The sequence below is a fragment of the Panthera leo genome, chromosome C1 (assembly GCF_018350215.1).
Source record: "Panthera leo isolate Ple1 chromosome C1, P.leo_Ple1_pat1.1, whole genome shotgun sequence".
NCBI classification, from domain to species: domain Eukaryota; kingdom Metazoa; phylum Chordata; class Mammalia; order Carnivora; family Felidae; genus Panthera; species Panthera leo.
Window position 1 is genome coordinate 164,596,988 of NC_056686.1, and position 27,484 is coordinate 164,624,471.

Below are 27,484 nucleotides of genomic sequence, written 5' to 3' on the forward strand. Positions count from 1 at the left end.
GTGGGAGGGTCATTTTGGTAGGAACTACTTGACCATTACTAGAAGCCAATTTTAAGATTTAAATTTAAATGAAGATACCTTACTCCAATGTTTTATTTTCTTTGTAATCTTAGGTACCCTCTTAGTGGCATGACTTTACCAACTTTTAGAGACTGGATCCAAAATACCCTTGGAGTAAGCCTGGAGCATAAAACTACCTCTAAAGTAAGAAATAAGAATGATTACTAGCATACTTAACTCTGTGTTGTGTCTCTGTGTGTGTGCACGTGCATGTGTTTAATCCTAAATCAGTTAGATTTATCTTTGTAATTTGTTATAATTGCTTTAATGCATTTGTTGTAATTTTTTTGTTAAGAAGTTCACTGGTTTAATTGGCCTTGCTAGGTTTTCTAGAGATGGCTTTTCAGCATCGCAGATATAGATCCTGATCTCAGAATTTATCTGAGAGTTGCCTGGCAAACTTTTTATGTTCTCTGAGGCTCAGTTACCTTAATTTGAGAAGTGAGAATACTAACTGTCTGTTCTATGTCTCTTAGGGTGGTAGTGAAATGCAAATGAATGCATTCTGTGAGAGGACTGCTACAAAAGGATAAGTTGCTATCATTTTTAGGATATTTAATGAACTGACAGTAATCCAGGATTAATATAGGATAATTTGAAATAAAAATGTAATGTTACTTTTAATATCAAAACATTCAGAATTTTAGAAGACTTACAAAAAAGTAAAAATTTGATTAAGGTATGAGTGATAGAGAACTTTGGTTTGTTCATGTAGTTTCATTTTTCTGTAGTTGAGGTTAAAAAACTTTAAACTGTATTCATATCAAACTAATGAAGTAGCATTTCTCTATATTATTATGATTTTCATTTATTGTTGTTATTATTTCTATGGCATGGTATTCTGCCTGTCCCTCTAAATTGGGTTTAAGTTCTATAAGCGCAGGGACTATGGCTTACACTGTATTCTTTTTTTTTTTTAAGTTTGTTTTATTTATTTTGAGAGAGAGTGTGCATGTGTGTGAATGGGGAGGGGAGAAAGGGAAAGAGAAGAGAATCCCAAGCAGGCTCTGTGCTGTCAGCGCAGAGCCTAATGTTGGGCTCAATCTCACAGCTGTGAGATTGTGACCTGAGCCGACATCAAGAGTCAGACACTTAACCGACTGAGCCACCCAGATGCCTCTATGCTATATTCTCTGCTGTATCCAACACGCTTTTGAGGGCTATAGGTATTTAGTGAGTACTTGTTTGCTTTATTTATAAATCCACCGTTACATGTCATTCTACTAAAGAAATTATGTGAACAGTTAATTCCTACCCCTCCGAAACCAAATTCTTTCAACTTTTCTTACAAGATTTCTTTTTTATTTCCTCAGTTCTTTCTTTTGGCTGTTTATAATTATCTTTTTTTACATTGATGTAATATGTATACCATTTTCAGAAATTTCACCAGTTTTCCATGTACTTTTTTCTGATTTTGAGCCCTTCTCAATTTTTAATAACTTAATAAAATCATAACAATGTATCTTTTGTTGGGGTTCTCTGGTCATTTCCTCTCACTGTAATGTAAATTCCATGAGGTCAAGGATTTTTTTCCCTGATTATCTTACTGCTATATCCCCAAGGCCTAGAACAGTGCCTAGTATATAGCACACACTCAATAAATATTTCTTATATAATTGGATATTAAATACAGACTCTTTAATAAGATACCAACACTACATAAATATGTATTTTTTATACATCTTTTAAATGTTATTATAAAATATTATTATCAAATGTTTATTTTGAGAGGAAGGGAGAGAGAAAGAGAGAGAGATAGCAGGAGAGGGCCAGAGAGAGAGGGAGAGAGAGAATCCCAAGCAGGCTCTGCACTGACAGCACAGATCGAGGTGGGGCTTGAACTGCGAGACCATGACCTGAGCCAAAATCAGGAATCAGCTGCTTAACCATCTGAGCCACCCAGGTGCCTCTTTTACATATTCTTATATTTTCTTTTTTCCAGATACTGTATCATAGCTTTTTTTAATAGCAGATTTTATTTGGCCAGCCTTTTCTCTGTGGTAGGCATGGTATTTGGTGCTTTTCACAAAAATTACCATCTTTTGACCTTTCTAATTCCTTATGGTAGCTGTATAAGTTTAGTGGTGATAATCTCACTTAACAGATGAGGAAGCCAAGGCTCAGAGAAGTTGGGTGATTTGCCCAGTGTCACATAGCTTTAAAGTTGAAGATTTATTTTTCAGGTTACCTGTTAGTTGAAACTAAGTATCAAATTATAATTATGTTGTGAGTTTTAAAGCAGTTCTATAAAAATAGACAAGGTTTCTTGTTGATCATTTTAAAATGGTAATTGAAATCTAAGAAATGGTAAATTTTATCTGCAGATGAAAATGTAGATGATGCAAAAGTTAAGTAGCTTTTCCCCAGTTTCCTTGATCTAAAATGGAAGATTTGAGACTTTGCCATCTTCTTTGTTCTTGATTGCAATCTTCAAAAATAATGAGAAGGTGGGCCAAAGATGTGAAAGAGGAAACATAAGGCATCTATTACTTATATAGAGTATGATTAACCAGACCATTTGTAATTTGTTATTGTCACAGAGTTGGTATCTGTATGGGTTGTTACTTTTCCATGCTTTTGTCTCAGTTACATTTTATGGTCACTGTCTCTAACCAGGTATTCAAAAGTTATTTTTCTAGAAATAAGTCAAAGAAACCAATTTTATTTTCTAGGCATCCTTAAATCCTAGTGATACACCTCCTTCTATTGTAAATGAAGATTTTCTTCATGACCTTAAAGAAACTAATATTTCATATTCACAAGAAGCAGATGATCGAGTATTTAGAGCTCATGGTAAGCAACTTTATATAAGCAGTGTTTTTAATTTTAAAATTTCTTATAAATTAAGATGTTTTTAACATGTTCTTTTTTAAATACAAAACAGGTCATTGTCTTCATGAGATATTTTTGCTCAGGGAAGGAATGTTTCAGCGAATTCCTGATATAGTTTTATGGCCAAGTAAGTTTTTTTTTTTTTTCCTTTGTATCATTAATTTAGTATTGTGAAATCTTAAATAAATTTAGTTTTGGAAATACATACTTGTAAACATAGGAGTTGTAAAAAGTATAGGTAGCTGTATTTTTAGTGTACCAAAAGTTGTGTAATTCTTGATCTGATCTTCCTGAACTATTGGTTTTAATGATTGATTCTGTTGTTGCTGATTAAGTCTTCATTTTAAATGTAAATATCATATTGGAAGGTGGGTAGAAAAATGTATTTTTGGTTAGTTTGAAAGCTTAATGAAATTAATATTGATCAATGATAAATATTCAGATATAAAGAAACTCTTAACTATTGATTACTATAAACTGGTAAGTAATTTGTTGATATCACTTCATGGGCTGACAAGCATTGTCTTCAAATGGTGAAACAAGTTGTTTAAGATACCCATTGTCTTTGATATAAACAGTTAAATTCTGAAACATTAATTTCATTCCTGATTTTGGCTTGAGATAGAAGAAGGATGAGCTTTGTGTTGTTATTTTGCTCTTGCTGATGATTAGGCAGTATATTTATATATATGATTTTTGTACCCATCTCTTTTAGTAGAAAATTTAAGGTAGAATTGGTATATTTGTACCTTACTGTCCATAATTACCTTTTACAAAAGTTCCAGTGATCTGATCCTTTTTCCCCTTAAAACTCCATAAAGGAGTATAGGGAGTATTTTATTTTTCAAAATATTGTCTCATCTGTTTTTAGTTGTGATCCCTCTACTTCACAGGGAATATCTGAGGGGAAAAAAAGCCTCCTTTAATATGGAGGTAGGAGGGAGGTGACATACGTAGGGGGAAAATGCAAGAGCCTGTGTAGCTGAGATTAAATTACTTTGTTGATACCTGTGGGGTATATTCTTCTAGTGTTCTTTTAGTAGCTTTAGGCTACTTCATTACCAAGATTTGGGCAAGATTTATTCCATTTTTTTACTGGAAAAAAATGAAAGCAAAATTTATCAATTTTTGTTTCTCATAGGAAACCTTAATAGACGATCTTTTGATAAATCTTAAGTAGAACTTGGAGTGTGCCTTCTAGGTATTTTCTTCATGTGTCTGAATATTAAAGTACTGAGGATTTACCATAATGAAAATGTATGTCTTACTTTAGAAAATACAGATATTTCTAAAAATCCAGATTTAGGAAACATGCAGAGTTAGTTGTTGTACAAAAGTTTCTTTGTTCTATAAAATCCGTTCTTTATGGCAGTCCCTACCAACCTTGTCCTTCTATTTTTTTTTTCCATGTTAGTTTTCAAACCAGGCCCTTATCAATGCATAGCTGAATTTTCGCAGCAGTCTATAATGTTGTCTCTCACACTCTGAGTTTCTTGTTCTTCCAGGTCACCCTATATATATTCTTGAGAGGTTAGTTTTTCTAAAATATTCCCTTTGTCATCATGTTTCATACCTCAAGAATCTAGGTGAGCAGTGGGATGAAGGAGTGCCATGTCAGATGACATGGTCAAAGAAACTTTTTGATTAGTTGACAATCCTAGAAGTAGTTTTGCCTTGTTAAAGGTTTTTGATAGTCATGTTTGGGTATTTTATTAGTTGTTAATAAACTAAGATTCCATTTAATACATTTTTTTACCACAAATAGTAAGTTTTATAAATTTAATCTGAAAGCTTGAAAGTGAATCTTCATTAAAAATTGGAATGATGCAAATGACATATTCCTAGCTTTAAACAAACCTAAGAAATGATAACTTTTATAGAGCAGTATTTTTACTTTCATAAATGGATATTCATTTGTATATTTTACATCCTTAAATTTCCCTTTCAATCCCTTAGCAAATAATACTTGATTTTTGCATAATTTCCTTGCCTCAAGTCTTTTTCTCTTCCTTGCCATTCCATGTTATCAGGAGATTAATCTTTCTCAGATAGTTTCTTTGCCATGCCAGCTCCCTGGCTTAATGCCCTCTTGCTAGCCAAATTGAGGTTTAGCATCTTATGCTTTGTATTTAAAGTCGCCTGCTGTCAGGTATTTGTTATTTATATAGTTTACACTCTGATAAAGAGTACTCTGCCAGTTGTGTACAATAGAAAGGAATATATGTGGTATATTATGTATAGTATTTTAAAATTTGTTTAAAAATAGAATGAAACACCATCAGTGAATGCAAAAATAAGTGGGTGAAAGTATGATGAGAAATATTTATATAGATTAAGTGTCTCCCTACAAGATACTTACTAATTAAAGCATTCTTATAGTAGAGAAACCTGGCAGATTTCTTTATAACCAAATGATGAAAGTTGACATTACTAGAAATGAGACCTGTCTATATCATGTGCCTCTAGATGTAGCTCTTAAGAAAGGCACAGCATCACTTCTGTGGAATTCCTGCCTAACTGTGTACCTGAATTTAACCATGAGGAGACATAGAAACCCAAATTGAGAGAGATTCTATGAAATAACTGACCCATGCTTTTCAAAAGTGTCAAGGTCATGAGAATCCAAAATAGACCAAGGAACTGTCTTAGATTAAAGAAGAGTAAGGAGACGTGGCAGCTAAATGCAGCGTGTGATTGGCAGTTCCAGAAAAGGGGGCGTTAGTGGAACAATTGGCAAAATTTGAATAAGGTCTGTAAATTAGTTAATAGTATCGTGTAAGTGTAAATTGCTTGGTTTTGTTAATTGAACTATAGTTATGTAAGATATTAACATTTGTGGCTGCTGGGTGAAGGAAATTTTTTGTACCTTATTTGCAACTTTTTTGTAAGTATGAAATCATTTCAAAACAAGAAGTTAAAAAGATAAATAATAAACATTTTGTTTTAATATAGCCACTTAATGTGTTAAAGAGTACATAAATGATGAAAAAGACACTAAAGAACTTAATAGACCCTCATTTTGCAGGGTTACCTAGCGTTTACTCATGTCCCTGTGATTAATTTATTTCCCTTTTCTCAACAGCATGTCATGATGATGTAGTTAAGATTGTGAATCTAGCGTGCAAATATAACCTTTGTATCATACCAATTGGTGGTAGGTATTATGCCTTTTGAATTTTAATATTATGTAAATGTGTTGTTTTTAATTTAAGATATTTATATTCTAAATATTTGTGCCATCATTCTTGAAAGCAAACATTCTTGTAATTATGATATGTTTTTTCTGAAAAATTGGTTTATGTTGTTCATTTTATAGTAGGTCTGTTTACCTGAACTGTTTGAGACATGTTGCTCATGGCTTCTTTCCCATATGGATGCTAATTGATGCTGTGACTTAATGCTTAAACAAGAAAATGTTCCCACTTCAGCAATTACTTTATAACCTTTGTCTTTATGGAGAGAATGTTATTTTTCAAAGGCTAAATATACCCAGTGTATACTTTTGAGAAGGAATGCTATGCAGTGTGAAAGATCAACTAAGGCAATGATGACCAGATCACAATACCTTTTAATGTTGAAAAACAGCATTGCTTTGCATTTAAAGACAAATTTGATCTCTCTTGATCTTTTATGAACCACATTCTTTTAATAATTTACACAAGCCAAAGGAAATTGCCTTCACTAACTCAGTTAGCATTGATGGAATGGAAGTGGGACCCCAACAAATCAGGAGCTCCAGATTCCTTCTTCCGCTTATACTTTGGGTTGAATTAAATTCATGGAGAAAAGGCACTACAGTGTCACTTTCAGGGAAATATTTTTCTGATATCAAAGGACTGTGATAAGCAAATAGTGTTTACTGAGAACACGGTATTATTTTGTACTGGTATTAAGAAAGCATTTTTCGTTTGATAACAAATGTTAATGTAAAACAGGAGTACTTTGTTTACATACTTCTATATATTATTTATTCTATATTAAAATCATCTTTTCACTATTGACATATAAATTTGTTTGAATATTGTGTAATCCAGGCAACTTTAACTTGTTTATATTCTAGTTTATTAAAGTCTTTTTGTATGAGAATATATTATTTCAAATGATAAATGAATCTCACAATTAAGGTAAGGTGTCTTTAGTTGAATTAGGAAGGGTATTTTTTCTTTTAAGCGATATCTCCACAGTAATCTTTAGCTTAGAACTTTTCTAATCATGTTTTTGGAGTTTCACAAATTGCTAGGGGCTTCACTTGAGTGTGCCCAGGGGATGGAGCCATATCCCATTGCTTTCAGCTCCATAATATTTCTTCATTTTGGCATGCAGCATAAAATAAAGGTGAGTTTGCTTTTAGTGTGTTAGCATTTGCAAATTACATTTTGCAAAGTAGAAATAGGTATTACTTTTCTAGTGGGCCTATTTGTATACTTTGTATTAGGAATTTGCCCTAGAAACTTAGCTTAAAAAATAGAATATTAAACATAGCGTTGTTGTTTCCTATTTTGGCAGGAGGAACAAGTGTATCATACGGCTTAATGTGTCCTGCAGATGAGACAAGAACAATTATTTCTTTGGACACTTCACAAATGGTATATGAAAATTTTAGACTTATTTGAAGATAATGTTTGGTTTAAAAAACTCTTTATGACTCAGTCTTAGTAGTCATTATAAAGGTATATTTTTCATTTTGTTTTAAATTTATTTCATCATTATATTTCACCCTTGTCTTCAGGTCCCAGAAAGCTTAGTTCACTCACTTTTAGGCACAGATATTGGTGGTTTCTACCAAATTAGCCTGAGAAATTGTTAATTTGAGAGTCATTGATACAGTAGATGACCTGATTTGTATTGTTAAAAGCAAAACACATAATATTGGTTAAAGTTAATTTGGAACACCAAAACTTGTCTCCCCAATTTGTTTTTAAAGTTTATTTTCTTTATTTATTTTGTGAGAGAAAGGGGGTAAGGGCAGAGAGAGAGGAAGAGAGAATCATAATACCAAGCAGGCTCTCTACTCTCTCAGCACAGAGCCCGAGGCTAGGCACAGGGCTCGACCTCACAAACCATGAGTTCATGACTTGAGCCAAAATCAAGAGTTGGATTTTGACTGAGCCAACCAGGCACCCCTGCCCCCCAATTTTTTAAAAATATTTTTAGATGTTTATTTATTTTTGACAGAGCATGAGCAGGGAGGGGCAGAGAGAGAGGGGAAACACAGAATGAAACAGGCTCCAGTCTCTGAGCTGTCAGCACAGAAGAGTCCGATGCGGGACTCGAACTCACGAGCTGTGAGATCATGACCTGAGCTGAAGTCGGATGCTTAACTGACTGAGCCACTCAGGTGCCTCCTGTCCCCCCAAATTTTAATGCTGTTGCATTTTTGCTTGTGGAAGAATAAAGAGCTAATTTGAATGATAGGATTGTTTTGTGACATATTGGCTGATGGTGGTCCAAGAGTTGGACATTGTGCCATGTTAAAGCTTTAATTTGGGTATGAACTTAATCTTTATATGAACAACAATATTCATGGTTGCATATTCCTTCATTAGTATAAACAGGTTTGTAAAATTTAATTAATTGATTAATTAGAAATTTTTTTCAAATGGCAAAGTAAAATAGTATATCCATTTTCTAGATTAAGGAATTATTAACATTTTGTAATATTGGCTTTATCTTCCTTTGTTTCTCTACTATTTTATTTTATTATTTTTTCCCAACGTTTATTTATTTTTGAGAGACAGAAACAGAGTGTGAGTGGGGGAGGGGCAGAGGGAGAGGGAGACAGAATCTGGAGCAGGCCCCAGGCTCTGAGCTGTTAGCACAGAGCCTGACACTGGGCTTGAACCCAAGAGCCGTGAGATCATGACCAGAGCCGAAGGTGGACGCTCAACTGACTGAGCCACCTAGCTGCCCCCGTTTTTCTACTATTTTAAAAGCAAATCCTGATATTATGCTACTTACAAGTAAATATTTCTGTGTATCTGTTTTTTTCCTTTTGTAACATTTTATTATGAAAATGTTTAACCACACAGAAAAGTTGAAAAAAATTTACAATGAACACTCATATACCCACCACCATCATTCTTTCCCTCTGTCCATCCATGAACCCATCTTATTGTTGGATATTTTTTAAAGTAGTAGACATCACTACCATTCCCCCCCAAATACTTTGGCTTGTATATCATTACTAGGATTGAAAGTTTATGATTTTTTATAATTCTTTTTTTTAGGTAAAAGACATGCTTACATAAAATACACACATCTTAAGCGTACATTTCCGTGAGTTCTGACAAATGTCTACATCTGTGCTAGTCAAATCTCTATGACCAGAAAATTCCAAACAAATCCCCAGCCCTCTTCGACCACCCAGAGTAAATCACTTTTAGTTCTAGAACTTCATATAAACAGAATCATATACTACATACTCTTTGGTGTCAGGTTTCTTTCACACAGTATAATGTTTTTGAGATTACTCTGTTCCTGAGTTTATCACTAGTGCATTTCTATTTCCTTTTGAGTGATTCTGTATTATATAACTATACCATAGTTTGTTTATCCATTTTTCTATGGATGGACACCTATGCTCTTTCCAGGTTTGGCTTTTATAAATGAAGTTATTATGAATATTCTTGAATAGGTGTTTTTGTAAACATAAGCTTTCATTTCTATTAGGTCAATATGTAAGAGTGGAATTAAATCATAGTAGGTACATAGTCAGTTTTACAAGCAATTTCCAGGTCTTTGTTCACAGTAGTTGCACCATTTTACACCCCCACAAACAATGGTAGTTTTAGTTATTCTGTGTATCTGTTTTTAAAAGAACATTTTCTCACTATATTATTGTTGCTCCTGGCAAACTTAAAAACAGTTCCTTGTGTCATTTAACATAGTTTCACATTCAGATTTTACAGTGGTTTCAAAATTGTTTTTATTTTATACTTCATCTGTTCATATGGGGATTGAAACAAGACCCACGTTAGCTTTTGGTTGTTTCCTTAAGTCCCATTTTATCTTTCTTCTTTTTTGAATATTGCTGACTTTTGGAGGAACTAGGTGATTTGTAGTATAAATTATATCATATTTTTAATTTGCCTGTCACTTCATCTTAGTATCATTTAACTCTTCCTCTAGGTTTTGTATGTCCTCTGACCTGGAAGTTAGATATAAAGTCTAGTTAGATTCAGGCATAGCTTTAAAATTTTTTTTCAGCAAGGATTATCTTGTAGATGATGACATATTTTTCTATGTCATGTCACATCACACATAATATCTGTCCACTTTAAGTATTGCTAAAATTAATCAGCAGGGGGAGAGAGGGGAGGGTGGGTGATGGGTATTGAGGAGGGCACCTTTTGGGATGAGCACTGGGTGTTGTATGGAAACCAATTTGACAATAAATTTTATATATTAAAAAAAAAAGTGGAAAAAAAAAACACACAAAAAAAATCAGCAGGTGTTCAGATGGTGATAGGCTGATTATTCTGTAAAGTTTCCCATTAACCTTTGTCCTTATCTCTGAGTTTAAGAGAAGAATCGTCCTTAGAAGATTACCTAAGAGTAGCCTGTTCTGGAATAGACTTTGGAATGTTTTTGAATTTCTGTGTACTGTGTACAAATTTACCACTAAATCTGTTACTGAATTTGTAAAATAGTAATAATACAGAAAGTAATTGTGAAGATTAAATGAGATAAAAGTCTTTACATTGAGTAGATAGATGCTGAAAATTCTGTAGCAGAATTTTAAATGGCAGAATTTTAGCCATTTATTTTGTAGAAAAACCTTGTGTATTCACTGCCTTTAATGTTAAACTCTCCTAAATATTGTAGTGGATGGGTGGTACTTATAATTGTGATTTGCTTTGAAGTTGATAAGGTATGTGTGCGAGATTTTGCACGAGTACTTCTGATACAATGTGTACAAAATATGATAATTAGTAATGCCAGTTTTCTACTTAAATATCTACAATAATACTAAGACCTATTGATCTCAAACTTTTTATTTTATTATTAACTTGTATTGGGTAGTGTATACTAGATATAATAGGGTATCCTATATATTTTCTATAGGTTTCTCTATGAGTGCCCATAAAGGTGTTTGTTTGTTTTTCTTTGCCTCCTTTCAGTTTCTTTGATCTACCAAAAATATGTTTGGACCACTGGTAGATACAAGGTGTATAATTACCACAAGCATGTAATCACTTTAACAACCAGTCTACTAGGGGAGAAGTGTGTAAGTTATTCAGATTACTGGATTCTGTCTTTTTACTTTACAGTTTAGTACAGACCAAAAGACTCATTTGCCATAGTTATATTGAAATTACTATGTCTTATTGTGAGAGTATAATTAAAATGATAGCTTTACATAACATAAAACAAAAATTACATTCACATATGTCATCTTATTTAATGTTTATCATAATCCTGTGAATTAAACAGTACAGTGATTTGTGTGTGTTCAAATTTGGGCTATAAGCAGACAATTTTCATATTGTCTATTGCGTTCTTTCCTTTTTGTTATTAGCTAGACTTACCTGCATTAGTTATTGCCATGAAATTGAAAATATCAAAGTGCAAAGAAAGCTTCTGTGGGATCCAGAAGAAGGTCTATATGTTAATCTGTTTGCTCAGCCAAATAGAAGGGAAAAGAAGTCTGACTTTAATAGTACAAAGTAATTCATACATATAAAAAATTAGGTCAAATAAGAATGTTAAAAACATTCTGTAAACATTTTGTAAGTTGAGCCAGATGATATTCAGTTTCTTCTTTTCAAGTAGGAAGCAGGGGTGTGCTTTGTTTCCTACCCAGAGCCTCTGGTCCTATTTTGGATTAAAAATATAGTAGGAATGCCATTTACTATATGCACATGTCTTTTTTTTGATCTCACAATGGCCATCTTCTGATATTCTTAAGTTAGATATGATTTATAACTATTAATAGTAGTGCAGATGTATTTACAGAATGCCAGGAACTTTGTATACTAAGACTTTTTTTTTTTTTTTGAGATTTTATTTTAAGTAATCTCTACACCCAGTGTGGAGTGCTCAAACCCACAGCCCCAAGATCAAGAGCTGCACACTTCACAAACTATGCCAGCCAGGTGCCCCCATATACTAAGCTTTTATGTGCAGCATCTCATTTAATCCTTACACCAACCTTATGAGTAATATTACTATTCACACTGTACAATGAGGAAGCACTAAAAGTAGACAGTTAAATAATTTGCGTAAGGTAAGTACAGTTTAATTCAAATTGATAATGAATAAAGACAGAGTCTATCTTTTAAACCAACTCTTGTGCGATATACTGCCTAAGTTGCTATGTCTGTCATGTTTTATAGTCTGGGATAAATGGAATTTTGTAGTGAGGGTAACCCTACTTGCTTATTTTCTGTCTTGTAACTTGCTACCTTGAATTAGGAAGCTATATTTCCTGAGAAAATGTCAATAGTTCATGGAGATGAGAATTTTTTCTTCATTTGCAACAGAATCGAATCCTCTGGGTTGATGAGAACAATCTGACAGCTCATGTAGAGGCTGGTATAACAGGACAGGAGTTGGAAAGACAGGTATGTTACTTCCTTTAATTAACATTTTCAAAATTGCTATATGTCCTCTCTATGAATGGAGTACCTTTCACAGTACATTCACTGAGCAAATTTGTTCAGCTTTTATTGTGGGTCAGGCATTGAGCTAGATACTGAGGATATGGTAGTGAATAAGACACCATCCCTTACCTTTGGAAGGCTTACATTACAATAGAAAATTAGATAAATAGACACTTATGATTCAGAATGAGAATTGCAAGGTGAAGGCTGAATGCAGGGTATTATGGCTCATCACATGGGGTTAGGAGGGAAGGAACTGGACAAAGAAGGTATTGCAGAGAATGCAGCTTTTAAAATGAGACTTCAGGATGAGTGAAAGCAAAAAAGTTAATGGGAGTGGAGAGAGCAATCCAGTCGGAGAAAGCAGCAGGTGCAGAGGCTTTAAAGGCAGCTGTTGCTCTTGGGGACCTGCAGACAGCTGAGTGTGGCTGAGGTCTAGTGTGTGTTTGTGGGAGAACACACATTCTATATGTTGGGTGGGTGTATGTATAGCAGTGGTAGAGGATAGAGCCAGGAAAACATGAAGAGATCAGACTATAAAGGAGCCTTATAAAGCCCCTTCTAGAAGTTTGAACTTTACCTCTGTATTCAGGTAGTTCTGGCTAGCTCCTGTGTGGAGGATAGATGGAGGGCACATGAAGGTGGGTAAGAGGCTCTGGCATAATTCAGGCAAGAACTGATAGTGACAATAAAAGAGTAGAAATGGAGCAAAGTGAAACATATTGGACATAGAATTCTCAGAAGTTGATGATAAATTGGATCAACTGGGTAGATGTTGGTATTTGCTATTGAACTTTCAAGTGCCTAATTTCATTGAAAACTGCCCATCTCATGAATTAGTCAAACTCTTGGAGACCTTGTAACACTTTTTGGTATCCTGATGAATTTTTGGAAAGCTTTTGGTTCCTTTCATGGATTCTAAGCATGTAATTATTAAAATGTATTGATTTTCAACCGCCTCAAACAGGGTCAGGATGACTATACCTCAGCTGTTGTAAATAAAAATCAGAAAGTTTAATTTGTTGTTGATAATACCACTTTGTTCTACTTGAGTTACAGAGACTCCTCCCTTCTACATTTTAATGGGACATGGAAATGAGATGGTTGTCGATCTTTTTTTAATTGTCTTTTTCCTTATTTCTTGGTAAAAAGTTGAATGAAATTGGTATGCTACTGACCATTTCTGGATGAAAGGCTTTGAAAAAAAAATTAGATTATTATCTTTATTTTTGATTTAATGAACTAAGAACTGGATGAAATTGAACATATTGGTTGAGGCAGTGTTAAGATCTTCAATAAGCCAAGGTTTTATAGAAGTCAAAGTAATTACCTTTGTTAATTACTATAGTTTATAATATAATGAACTTAATACACACACACACACACACACACACACACACACACACACACACACAAGATGAACTTAAGTGGGGCAGAATAATAGTATTTAATGAAAAAAAACCTGTAAAAAGTCCTGTATTAGTCTTCCATTATGTCTGAATGAGGCCCTAGCAACACAGCAATTTTTTTATAACAAAAAGTGGCCTTTCATGTCTCTAATTTTATGTCTTTGATTATAGCATTTGATGTAGTATTTTAACCTTTCCAAGTTTTTTTTTTTTAAAGGTTAGAATTAAAATTCAACGAACATATTTCCTTGAAATTTAAATGACATTTTCCTAGACTAGGAACTTCTGATATTTTACCTACTAGTTCATTTCCCTAAATGCCAATATAGAACTTTCTTTTTTGCCTCCAGTAGACTGTAATGTAGTTTCTATAGCTGTTTCAATCCCAGTTCAAGTTTTTCCTCATTAAACTTCTGTACCCTTCAGTTTCTTAATCAGCTGAGGTAACCAGCTTAAAACATCCTGCTTTTTCCTTCTAGAAATTCTTAAATGACACAAATATAGTAGCTGGGTAGCACAGGTTTTAATCTCTTCAGCTTATAGATTTACACTGATTTTAATATATATAAAATTTAAGAGAGGTCATTAATATGTCAATTGTGGATTTGGGAATTTGTTTCTAGGCTTATTAAAGTTTTGGCTACTGTATTTTATTAGTTAATAGTCTGGGGATGTGTGACTTACGTTTTTACTCCCAAGGACTCGTTTCCCTGTGCCTTAGTTTCTTTATCTATGAAATAGAGGTAATAATTCCTACTTTATATATATTTTAGGAAGAAATAAGTTAATCATGTAAAGTGCTTAGAACTTTTATTCATTTCACTAATTTTTATTGAGCACTATCTGTACTTCATTGAAGCACAGCTGACTTTATTCCTTTTATGTGCCAAAGTCTTCTATATTTATAACATCATCTTAGAGTTCTTTCTTGAACTCTATAGAGACTTATATTTTCAGTTGCCCTGTTGATGTCTCCACTTTGCATATATAATAGACATTTTAAACTCAATATTTTAAAAATTGAATTTCCATTTTCCCTTCACAATTTGCTTATTCTTTATCCTTCTCATTCTCAGTTGATGGGAATTCAGTTCTTGTGCAGCTTGGGGCAATATCCTTGGAGTCATTTGTTCTTGTTTCACTTTATAATAATTTCACTGAGGTATAATTGGCATACAATAAATTCCACTTATTTAAAATGTACAACTTGATATGTTTTGGTACACAAGTATAACCATGAAACCATCACCACAATCAAAATAATGAACACATGTACCAAACCCAAAGATTTACTCTTGCTTCTTTATAATCCTCTCTATCCCAGTCTTACCCCCACCCCTGGCAGTCATTGATCTGCTTTCTATCACTGTAGATTTGTTCAAATGTGCTACAGTTGTACTAAATCTAATCATGCACTCTTTTTGAGGGTAGATTGAGGGTACGACTTCTTTCGTTAGGCATAATTGAGATTAATGAATATTGTTGCATGTATCAATTAGTTTATTCCTTTTTATTGCTCAGTAGTATTCCATCATATAGATATACCACTATTTATCCATTCACTTATTGTTGAATATTTGGATTATTTCCAGTTTGAGGCTGTTACAAATAAAGCTGCTATGAACATTCATGTGCAAATCCTTGTATTGACGTATACTTTCATTTCTCTTGGGTAAAAAATCAAAAAATGAAATGGCTAAATCAAATGGTAGGTACATATTTACATTTTTGAAAAACTACCAAACATGTTCCCAGAGTGCATCATTTTATATTCCTACTAGCACTGTGTAAGAGTTCCAATTTCTCTACATCTTCTCCAATATTTGTTAATGTTTTAGTCATTCTAGTAGATGTGTTACAGTATCTCATTGTGGTTTTAATTTGTATTTTTCTAGTTAGTAGTGATGTTGAACATCTTTTCAAGTGCTATTTGCCATCCATATATCTTCTCTGGTGAGGTGTCTGTTCAAGTTATTTGCCCAATTTTTTTTTTTTTTTTTTTTTTTTTAAATTTTGTTTTCAACATTTTTTATTTATTTTTGGGACAGAGAGAGACAGAGCATGAACGGGGGAGGGGCAGAGAGAGAGGGAGACACAGAATCGGAAACAGGCTCCAGGCTCCGAGCCATCAGCCCAGAGCCTGACGCGGGGCTCGAACTCACGGACCGCGAGATCGTGACCTGGCTGAAGTCGGACGCTTAACCGACTGCGCCACCCAGGCGCCCCAGTTTGCCCAATTTTTAAATTGGGTTGTTTGTTTTCTTATTGTTGAGTTTTGAGAATTCTTTACATATTCTGGATATAAGTCCTTTTGCAGGTATATACTTCAGAAATATTTTCTCCCAGTCTGTGGCTTGTCTTTTCATTCTCTTGACAGAGCCTTTTGAAGAAAAGATGTTTTTTATTTTGATGAGTTTCAAAACATATTTAAGTTTTTACTTTATATATCATGCTGTTGCTGTCATGCTTTGCTTTAGCTTAGGATACAAAAATTTTCTCCCATTTAAGTTTCATAGTTTTTATTTTACATTCAAGTTTCTGATGAGTTTTGAAGATTTTTGAGTTAATGTTTATGTATGGTGCAAAGGATGGATTGAAGTTCTTTTTTTTTTTTTTTTTTTTTGCATATGGCTATCCAGTATTTTCAGCACCATTTGTTGAAAAGATTACCCTTTTTTCATTTGACTTAGCACCATGATAAAAAGTCTGTTGTCCATATATGTGTGCATCCTGGGCTCTATTTTGTTTCATTGATCTTTTGTATATCTTTATGCCAGTACCAGGTAGTTTGGATCACTGCAGCTGTATCATAAATCTTTTTCAAAGTTGTTTTGGCTATTTTAGGTTATTTGTATTTCCCTATGAAATTTATAATCACCTGTGAACTTTTGTTTAAACAAAAAAAGCCTGTTGAGATTTGATTGGGATTGCATTGACTCTGTGTCAATTTGGGGAGAACTGACCTCTTAACAATATCGATTCTTTTGACCCATGAACATGGTATGTCCCTAGTTTTTTTTATGTCTGTAATTTCTCTTAGTAGTAGCTTGTGTTTTTTTTGTAAAATCCTTCATGTTTTTTAAAATAAGCTTTATCCCTAAGTATTATATATATTTTTGATGCTATAGTAAATGATATTTAAAAAATTTGGCGCGGGGGGGGACACTTGGGTGGCTCTGTTGGTTAAGCGTTTGACTCTCGGTTTTCGCTCAGGTCACTATCTTGCGGCTTAATGGGTTCAAATCCTGCATTAGGCTCTGTGCTGGCAGTGTGGAGCCTGCTTGGGATATTCTGTCTCTGTTTCTGTCTCTCTCTCTCTCTCTCTCTCTCTCTCTCTTCTCCCCCCCACCTCCTGTTGCTCTCTCTGCCCCTTTCCCACTCGTGCTATCTCTGTCTCTCTCAAAATAAATGAATAAACCTAAAAAAATTTTTTTTCAGTTTCTGAATGTTCTTTATTAATATGTATAAATACATTTGAGAGTCTAGAGATTACTAAAAAAGTACACAAGAAAAAAGTGTAGAAATACAATTGATTTTTGTGTACAGATCTTATATCTAACAACCTTGCTAAATTCATGAATTCTAAGTTTTCTTATAGCTCCTATTGGATTTTCTATATATATGATCATGTCCTTTCTTAATAATGACAGTTTTACTTCTTTCCTTCCAATCTGTATGCCTTTATTCCCTTTTCTCACCTGATTGTGGTGGCTTGTGCTCTAATACAATGTTGAAAAGAAGTGAAAGTGGACATCCTTGCATTATTCCTGATTTAGGAGAAATGCATTTAGTCCTTTACCATTAAGTGTGATGTTAGCTATAGGTTGTTGTTGTTGCTTTGGTTTTGTAGATACCCTTTATCAAGTTGAGGAAGTTTTTTCTGTTTTAGTTTTCAGAGTTTTTATTAGGAATGGATTTTGTATTTTGTCAAATTCTTTTTTGTGTGTTAGGGGGGAAGATAAGGTAATTTGAGGCCATTCCTCTTTTTAAATAAAGCTGATTTTCATTACTTTAAATTTCCCCCAACTACTGCTGTAGTGGTATTCTACAAATGTTGATATGTCTATTCATTTTCATTCATTTCAACGTACTTTATTTTTCTACTTCCTTTTTGATTTTTTTCTTTGACCATTGGATACTTACAAGTTATTTAATTTCTAATTATTGGGGGGATTTTTCCAGGCATCTTTCTGTTACTGATTTCCATGTTAATATCATTGTGTTCAGAAAACATTTATATGATATGAATCCTTTCAACTTAATTGATATTTCTTTTATGGCCCACAGTAAGGTCTGTCTTAAGAATGTTCTATCCATACTTGAAAATAATTTGTCTTCTGATGCTATTGGTTGAGAGTAGTCTACAATTGTCGATTAGGTCAAATTGATTTACAGTGTTGTTTAGGTGTTCTGTATTTTTTCTTATTTTCTGTCTACTTGTTCTATCATTTATTGAGAGAGGAGAATTAACCTATCACCTATCATTGTAAACCTGTCTTTTTTTTTTTTCCTTGCAGTTCTATCAGTTTTCTTCTTTTCATCTTGATTAATGAACCATTTTCTTTCCTCTGAAATCTGCTTCATCTAATATTAAAATAGCCATTCCAGTTTTCTTTTGATGGTTGTTAACTTGGGATATCTTTTCCTTTTTCCATTCTTTTAACTGATTTTTATTTTTATATTTAAAAATTTTCTTGTAGACACCATAAAATTGGGTCTTTCCTTTTTATCTAACCTGACAGTCTCTACCTTTAATTGGGATATTTAGACCATTTACCTTCAATGTAGTTTATTGACATGGTTCAGTTTAAATTGTCATTTTGGTATTTGTTTTCTGTATTTTCCATCTGTTTTTTTTTTCTTTTCCACTTTTACTAACTTTTTGGATTAAACATGTTTTTTGATACCATTTTATCTGTTTTGTTTCTTTATTAGCTATAACGTTTTGTTTTATTGTAAAGGTTGTTTTAGGGTTTATAGTATATGTCTTTAATTTAAAACAGTCTATCTTCAAGTGATAATATAACACCCCACTTCAGAGTTTAGTAGAAGAACCTTACAGTATTATATTCATTTTCCCTTCATCCAATTTTTGCTATTGTTGTCATATATTCTGCTTTTACATATGGTATAAAGCCTACAATATATTATTACTACTTTTGTTGAAATAATCAATTATCTTATTTTAAAGATATTTAAATAACAAAAGAAACCATCTTATATATTTATCCACCTAGTTACCCTTTCCAATGTTTTTAATTCCATTTGATGTTATTTTCCTTCTGCTTGAAGGACTTCTTTTATTATTTTTTGTGACAGCATTGTATTTATCTTTAAGTAAGCTCTACATGCAATATGGGGCTTAAGCTTATGACCCTGAGATCAAGAGTTGCATGCTCTACTGACTAAACCAGCCAAGTGCTCCCTTCTTTTATTATTTTTATTTTTTTAATGTTTATTTATTTGGGGAGGGAGGAGGAGGAGTAGAGAGAGAGGGAAACACAGGATCTGAAGCAGTCTCCAGGCTCTGAACTGTTAGCACAGAGCCCAACGCGGGGCTTGAAGCCACAGACCACGAGATCATGACCTGAGCCAAAGTCGGACACTTAACTGATTGAGCCACCGAGGTGCCCCTCTATTTTTATTGTTTTAAGTTTGTTTTAATTCCAGTATAGTTAATATGCAGTGTTATATTAGTTTCAGAGATGCAATACAGTGATTCAGCAGTTCTGTACATTACTCAGTGCTCATCATGATAAGAGTACTCTCAATACTCTTTACCTGTTTCACCCATTCCCTCACCAACCTCTCCTCTGGTAACCATTAGTTTGTTCTCTATAGTTAAGAATCTGTTTTTTGGTTCATTTCTGTTTTTCTTTGTTTCTTTGTTTTCTTAAATTTGAAGGATTTCTTTTAAATATTTTTAGTGTGAGTCTGCTGTTCATGAATTCTTTCTACTTTTGTTTGCTAAAAATCTTCATTTCATTTTTTTAACACTTTAAGGTTTTTTAGAGAAGTTTTAGGTTTACATCAAAATTGAGAAGAAAGTACAGAGGTTTCCATATGTCCCCTGTCCCCACACGTAACATAGCCTTCCTCATTATCAACATCATTCACCAGAATGGTGGGGTTTTTTGTTTGTTTGTTTTACCAAGGATGAACCTATGTTGGCACATCATAATTACCCAAAGCTCATAGTTTATCTTAGGGTTGACTTTTGTGTTGTATATTCTATAGGTTTGGACAAATATACAATGACATAAGTATCCAACATTATAATATTATATAGAATATTTCCACTACCCTAAAAATCCTCAACTCATCTCTCTCCCTCCTACTCCTGGCAACTTCTGACCTTTCTATTATCTTCATAGTTTTGCTTTTTCCAGAATGTCTTATAGGTGGAGTCATAGAGTATGTAGCCTTTTTAGATTGGCTGCCTTAATTTAGTAATAATTCATTTAAGGTTCCTTCATGTCCTTTCATGGCTTGATAGCTCATTTCTTTTTAGCACTGAATAATTTACCATAGCTTATTTATCTATTTACCTACTGAAGGACATCTTGGTTGCTTCCAAGTTTTGGCAATTTGTGAATAAGCTGCTATAAACATTTGTGTGCAGGTTTTTATGTAGACATAAGTTTTCAACTCCTTTGAGTAAATACCAAAGTAGAGAATTTCTGGATGGTAAGAGTATGTTTAGTTTTGTAAGAAACCACCAGATAGTCTTCCATAGAGGCTCTGTGCCATTTTGCATTCCCACCACCATTATATGAGAGTTCCTGTTGCTCCATGTCCTCATCAGCATTTAGTGTTGTCAGTGTTCTGGATTTTGGCCGTTCATATAGGTGATATCTTGTTGTTTTAATTTTTGTTTCCCTGAGAATATATGATGTGAAGCATCTTTTCTTATGGCTTATTTGCTATCTTTGGTGAGGTCTGTTAAGATCTTTGGCCCATTATTTTAAATTGGATTGTTTTCTTATTGTTGAGTTTTAAGAGTTCTTTGTATTATTTGAGATAACTGTCTTCTATCAGGTGGGTTTATTATTTTTATCTTTGGCAATCTTTTTTTTCCAAGCTTGTGGTTTTTCTTATAATTTCTTTATATTATTTTTGCAGAGCAGACATTTTTAATTTTAATGAAGTCTAGCTTATCACTTATTTCTTTCACGGATTGTGTCTTTGGTGTTATATCTAAACATCGTATCCAAGTTCATTGCAGTTTTCTTCTTTGTTATCTTTTGGGAGTTTTATAATTTTGCATTTTACATTTAGGTCTATGATCCACTTGAATTCATTTTTGTAATGGATGTTTTTAGATTCATTTCTTTTTTTGCATGTGGATGTTTAGTTGTTTTAGCAACATTTATTGAAAGGCTATTTTGTTCCATTGTATTCCTTTGCTCTTTTTTTTATTAAAAAAATTTTTTTAAATGTTTTTATTTATTTTTGAGAGAGGGAGAGAGCATGAAGCAGAGGAGGGGCAGAGAGAGACACACACAGAATCTGAAGCAGGCTCCAGGCTCTGAGCTGTCAGCACAGAGCCCAATGTGGGGCTCAAACTCATGAACTGTGAGATCATGACCTGAGCCGAAGTTGGATGCTCAACTGATTGAGCCACCCAGACACCCCTTGTCTTTGCTCTTTTATCTAAGATCAGTTAAGTATATCTCTGGGCTCTCTGTTCTGTTCCATTGATCTATTTTTTGGTTCTTTCCCCAAAACCACATTGTTTTGATTCCTTAGTTTTGTAGTAACTCTTGAAGTTGGGCAGTGTCAGTCTACTTCCTGGCTGTTAGTTCTCCTTCAAATTGTGTTGGCTATTCTGGGCTTTTTTGCCTTTCTATATAGACTTTAGGATTAGTTTGTCAATATCTATAAATAACTTGGGATTTTGATTGGGATTGTTACACTGAATCTATAGATCAATTTGGGAAGAACTTACATCTTGATAATGTTGAATCTTCCATGAATATGAAATATCTCTTCATTTATTTAAACCTTTGATTTTATTCATTAGAGTTTTCATCACAGATCTTGTACACATCTGTTAGATTTATACCTAAGTATTTCATTTTGGGGGGGTTCTAATGTAAATGGTATTATGTTTTAAATTTTAAATTCCACTTGTTCCTTGTTGGTATATAGGAAAGCAATTGAATTTTGTGTATAAATCATGTATCCTGTAATCTTGCTTTAATTGGTTATTAGTTCGAGGTCACCACCTGTGTTTTCAAAGATATTTTAACTGAGTGTAGAATTGTAAGTTGACAGTGTTTTTCCTTCAGTAATATAAAGATGTTGCTTCGCTCTTGTCTCACTTTACTGTTTCTGACAAGAAATTAGATGTTACCCTTATCTTTGTTCGTATGTACATTCTGTGTTTTTTTCCTCTGGTTGCTTTTAAGATTTTCTTATTTCTGGTTTGAATATTTTGATTGTGATGGACTTGGTGTAGTTTTTTGTGTGTTTCTTATATTGAAGATTTGTTGAGCTTCCTTTATTTTTTGGTTTATAGTTTTCATCACATTTGGAAAATTTTTGGCTATTATTTCTTCAAATATCTGTCCCTCCCTGCCTTACCTGACCCTTAGGGACTGTTTACTCATGCATTAGGCTGTTTGAAGTTCCACAGCTCACTGCTGCTCTTTTCAGTTTTTTCTTTACTTTCTTTTGCTATGTCTTAGAGTTCACTAATCTTTTATTTGTGGAGTATGTTTTACGCTTAACCCCATCAAGTGTATTTTTTTTTTTTTATCTCTAACATTGTATTTTTTACTTTTTTTAGATGTTTAATTTGGGTCTTTCTGTGTTTTCTGTGTCGACTCTTTGAACATACGGAATACAGTTAAATAACTATTCTGATGTCCTGGTCAGCTAATTATAACATCTCTGTTAGTTCTAGGTTGGTTTGATTATTCACCTCATAATGATTATTTTCCTCATTATAGGTTGTGTTTTCCTGCTTCTTTGTATGCTTAGTAATTTTTTTATTAAGTACCAGACATCATGAATATTCTCTTACTAGGTCTTAGATATTTTTCAATTCTATAAAAAGTATTTTTTAGCTTTTTTCTGGGATGTAGTTATTTGGAAATAGTTTGATCCTTTAGTTATTGCTTCTGTGATCTTTTAGGTGGATTCAGAGAAGTGCTCAATCTGAGACTAATCATTCCTCATTACTGAGGAATGACCATCCTGGGTGTTCTACCTCATGTTCTGTGAAGGAAAAGTATTCCAAGTCAGGCTGGTGGGAACAGGTTTCTGGCCCTGTATGAGTCCTGGTACTTTTCTCTAATCAGTTTGGATTGTTTTTTCCTTGGGTCCTGTGTAGTTTCCTCACTTGTATGTGCTTTTCATTGCTCTGCTGACTACTTGAGGGGGACCATCTGCCAGTCTCCAGGGTTCTCTCTGTGCTGCTCTCTTCTCTTTGGTACTTTGTCTTGTGAATTCTAATGCTTTGGTTTTCCACAACTCCAAACTCCCATCTCCTCACCTCACAGTGTTTTCCAGAGTTGTGCCTGGATTCCCTTTCTCTGCATTGCAGCCGGGAGTTAAGCCAGGGACAGTCATAGTGTTCGTTTCCTTTATTTGCTTTCTCATAAGCAGTCCTTTGTTACCTCATGTCCAGTGTTTAAAGACTTTTGTTTGGGGTTTTTTGTTTTTTTCATGTGAGAGGGTAAATCTAGTTCCTTTTTGCTTCAACTTGGGTAGAGGCAGATGTCCCTGCTGTACTTTTAGTTTCTTCATTACACTTCTAATTGTTCTGTCTTAATTTAATTATGTTTCTTGTTAACTTCAGTTCCCTTCTTTGTCTGTATAATAACAAGCTCTACAATCTAGGATTTGCTCTTAGTAATATTTCTGAGCCTTAGAGCATAAGGAGTCAGTAAATATTTGTTGTCTTAATAATGAATGGGGTACAGAAGTGAGTAAGATAATATTCTTATTCCTTTTTATGGCATACAGATGGAGAGGAGAGGTGATTCTGTTTAAAAGGGATATTTGGGGGCGCCTGGGTGGTTTGGTCGGTTAAGCGTCCGACTTCAGCTCAGGTCATGATCTCACGGTCCGTGAGTTCGAGCCCCACGTCGGGCTCTGTGCTGACAGCTCAGAGCCTGGAGCCTGTTTCAGATTCTGTGTCTCCCTCTCTCTCTGCCCCTCCCCTGTTCATGCTCTGTCTCTCTCTGTCTCAAAAATAAATAAATGTTAAAAAAAAAATTAAAAAAAAAAAAGGATATTTGGTTAACTGTATGAATTAAATCTGTAAATCTTTCTTCAGACTTTTCTTAGCAGCTAATGGCATTAACAAAGACAGCAAAGGCACAGACTTTTAAAAGAAGTGGCTGAATGTATATGGTCAGAGATACCATTAATTAAGCACTTAACTATATGCCAAAAATTGTTTCTTGTTAGTGTACTGTAGCATGCAAATTTTCTGGGAAGCATAATAATAAATGACAAGTTTCAAATTCAGCTTCTTAACCATTCACTTATTCACTTACCTAGTAGGCAGGTTGTTAGGTTTTAAAGAAGTAGATTTAAAATGGTGTGCTGGGTAGAGCTCCCTGAGCATAGAGACAGTCTTTTTTCTCCCTCCCTCCCTCCCTCCCTCCCTCCCTCCCTCCCTTCCTTCCTTTCTTTCTTTCTTTCTTTCTTTCTTTCTTTCTTTCTTTTTTGTATCCTCATTTCATAGCTTTACATGACTTTATAATTGGAGAAGGTAATGAACTAGCCTACCAGACATAGGAGGCATATTATTAGTACATCTAATATTGATGTACTTACAGAAGCAGTATAGATTTAATTTGCTTTGGTGTAGGTAACGTGGAGATTTTGTCATGAGAATATGTGAAAACTCCCTGTTTAGTGCTTAGGACATCTAAGTGCTCTATTGCCGGAGTCCAGCTCCAGCAGGTTCCCGAAGGATGAACGGCGTTGGCGAAAAAGTGAAAATAAAACAAAACAAAAATAAAAATGGACACAGACAACAGCAGTGTGTTGTTTATGAAAGCAGGCCGCTTTATTGTGGCAAACATGGCATTATATTTGTTAGCAATTTCCTTGTAGCATGCGCCATCTATGTTTTCTAGCATTACCTAATTCTAAAAATGTTCCTATGTGTAATCACCCTTTAAGGAATAACATGGTTATTTTCTCATAACATTCCCTCCTGCCCTTTGCTTATTGATTAATTTCTTACTTTATTTTCATTATGTATCTATGTTTATCTATAATCTATAGAGCATTTGCTTTGCTGTTTTCATGAAAGGTCATCTATCAACACCTCAAGTGGAACAGTTATAGGGACATGACCTCTTAGTTGTTTCCCCCAACCATTTGTGGTTCAAGGAACAAAAGTATTCGCCTTGGTCCGAGGTGCCAGGAGGGGGCCAAGAGGGCCTTAGGAACCCACACCTTATGCATTCTCAGAGAGACAATGCACCTAGGAACTAATGAACCATTCTGTACTTTAGCCCACTAGGTTCAATCATCATCTGGAATGCCTCCTGGGGGCCAAGTGGGCTTAGGGGCTGGAGTAACTTGTGCCCATAGATACACAAATCAAATCCATTTGTCCCCTCCTTGGCTGGGAAATATATGAAGCTATCCTTCCTTTAGGTAGAGGAGTCTTTATAGGGGGTGGCAAGGGCTAGATGTAGGGCCACACAGTTTCCTTGCGGAACCTTATTTCCTTCCCCAATGGTTCTTTCTCAGGGGGCCTGTCGAGGGCAGTTCCCCAACAGACAATTCCCCAGGTACTTTTACTAAGGCCAAATTGCATAAAAGCGGGAGTACGAGAAGCTTCACTGTCGGTGGGCCGCCCTGCAGTCCCCATCCGTCCACACCCGGGCCCTGCCATCAGGCTGGTTGGAGAGCTCGGCTTCTGGCACTCTATGAATGTTTTTTCTTTTTCTTCTAATTTCAGAAAAATTGAGTAATAGTGGTCTTTTTTTTTTTTTGAGAGTAAATAGTACAAATATAGATTGGGAACTAGAAAGAAATATAAAATAACAGTCTGATAATCTTCATTTTAAAATTGTTCATTCATGTATTTAAGCTCCTTATTTGTGAGTAGTTAATAACCTCTTAAAATTAAATAAACATTTTGAATATTTAGTGAAAATAATCTGTTAACAGTTGATGTCTTTCTAAATCTTTTTTTCCTAGCAAAACAATTAGAAAAGATAAATAATTTGCAACTTACCAGGTTCTCTCACTTTGGATCACAACTTTTACACCATACTTAACAGATACAAACATAGCTGACATATTCTACATCTCTGCATGGCTTACTTGAAAAATAGAAGCAGTTGCTTAACTGGATGACTATCAAAACGGTCAATACAGATTGATGGGCTTGAGTGCAGTAGACAGTGGATGTGCAGATGGTGGTGTCTGTACCATTTGACGTGAGATGGCTGAGTCTTTAAAATGATTTCAGTGGAATGGCTTTGGTGGTGTTGCAGTAAAGGGCATCCATTCAACTTCAGGTGCTGTGCAGATGGCAAAGCCAAGCTAATATAGAAAAATGAGAAACAAGTGACTATTTAATGTACAGGAATGCATGATCTGCATCACAAATAAATGATGGTATTACATACAGGAAACCTAGCCAGATGGCTGTACATTAAAACACATGACTCCTTGAGAGAATTAAGTACAGGCAATTTGCTTAGATTTTGTGCAGGCCTGCTGCATATTATATTAGGGTAGGGAGATCAGGAGATTAAGTGCTTTATTTATTGAAAGTGTTTAGGTGAAGTTGGCAGTTATTTAAGCATAATCTGATCTCCATAAGTACTTAAGTTGTGTCTTTGTGGTTAAAAACAAAGTAGGGAGAGTAGTTGGTATTTTAAAATAAAAGGATCTAATGAAGAAGATTGGCTAGCAAACCTGTGGAATTGTCTTTTGGTCCACATTTTTCAGTTTTGTAAGGTTTTCCACTAGGCAAAAGCTTAAAAATTGTTTTAGATGAGCATGATAAAAGTATTTCTTTTTCTATATAGGTTTTAATGAGTCCAAATACCAGTGACAAGTAGACATTTTAAAGTGTGAAGAGTTAATGTGTTGAGTGCTATGTTAAATGGGATCATTTTCACTAGTAAAATATTACATTTTTTTTGTTTTTCAGCTTAAAGAAAGTGGTTATTGTACAGGTCATGAACCGGATTCCCTGGAATTCAGCACTGTGGGAGGATGGGTATCTACTCGGGCATCGGGCATGAAAAAGAATATCTATGGCAATATTGAGGACCTGGTAAATTTTTTTCTGGTTATTATGTAATAATTGATTAGTCTATTATTATAAAGTGATTAAAGCCTTTTTTTTTTAGAGTTGGATGGTAGAGCCCTACCAAAAGTATACCCTTTTTGGTTATAGTAAAGTTGACTATGTATAATGGAGGCAGTTAAAAGATAAATGTGGTCATTATTTATGAGTGTTCCTTTTCAAGTGACTGATATTTAAGCTTTGTAGATGCTTCATAGTATCAGTTGTAAAATGTATAAATATTATTTTATAAGCCTCATGGAGCCTCAGTCTTCAGCTACCAAGGTTTTAGTCTATTTAGGTGA

The 27,484-nt window shown here is 34.1% G+C and overlaps 1 protein-coding gene across 1 annotated transcript in view; it reads left to right on the forward strand.

Moving 5' to 3' along the window:
- The window catches only part of AGPS (alkylglycerone phosphate synthase), a 143,547-nt gene that overhangs the window by 48,570 nt on the left and 67,493 nt on the right, over positions 1 to 27,484 (forward strand). Inside the window, exons 3-9 of the mRNA XM_042949222.1 lie at positions 114 to 204; positions 2,733 to 2,853; positions 2,945 to 3,019; positions 5,975 to 6,046; positions 7,399 to 7,478; positions 12,375 to 12,455; positions 27,042 to 27,167. Of these exons, the coding sequence (XP_042805156.1) occupies positions 114 to 204; positions 2,733 to 2,853; positions 2,945 to 3,019; positions 5,975 to 6,046; positions 7,399 to 7,478; positions 12,375 to 12,455; positions 27,042 to 27,167 (646 nt within the window). The remainder of the gene's footprint in view (positions 1 to 113; positions 205 to 2,732; positions 2,854 to 2,944; positions 3,020 to 5,974; positions 6,047 to 7,398; positions 7,479 to 12,374; positions 12,456 to 27,041; positions 27,168 to 27,484) is intronic.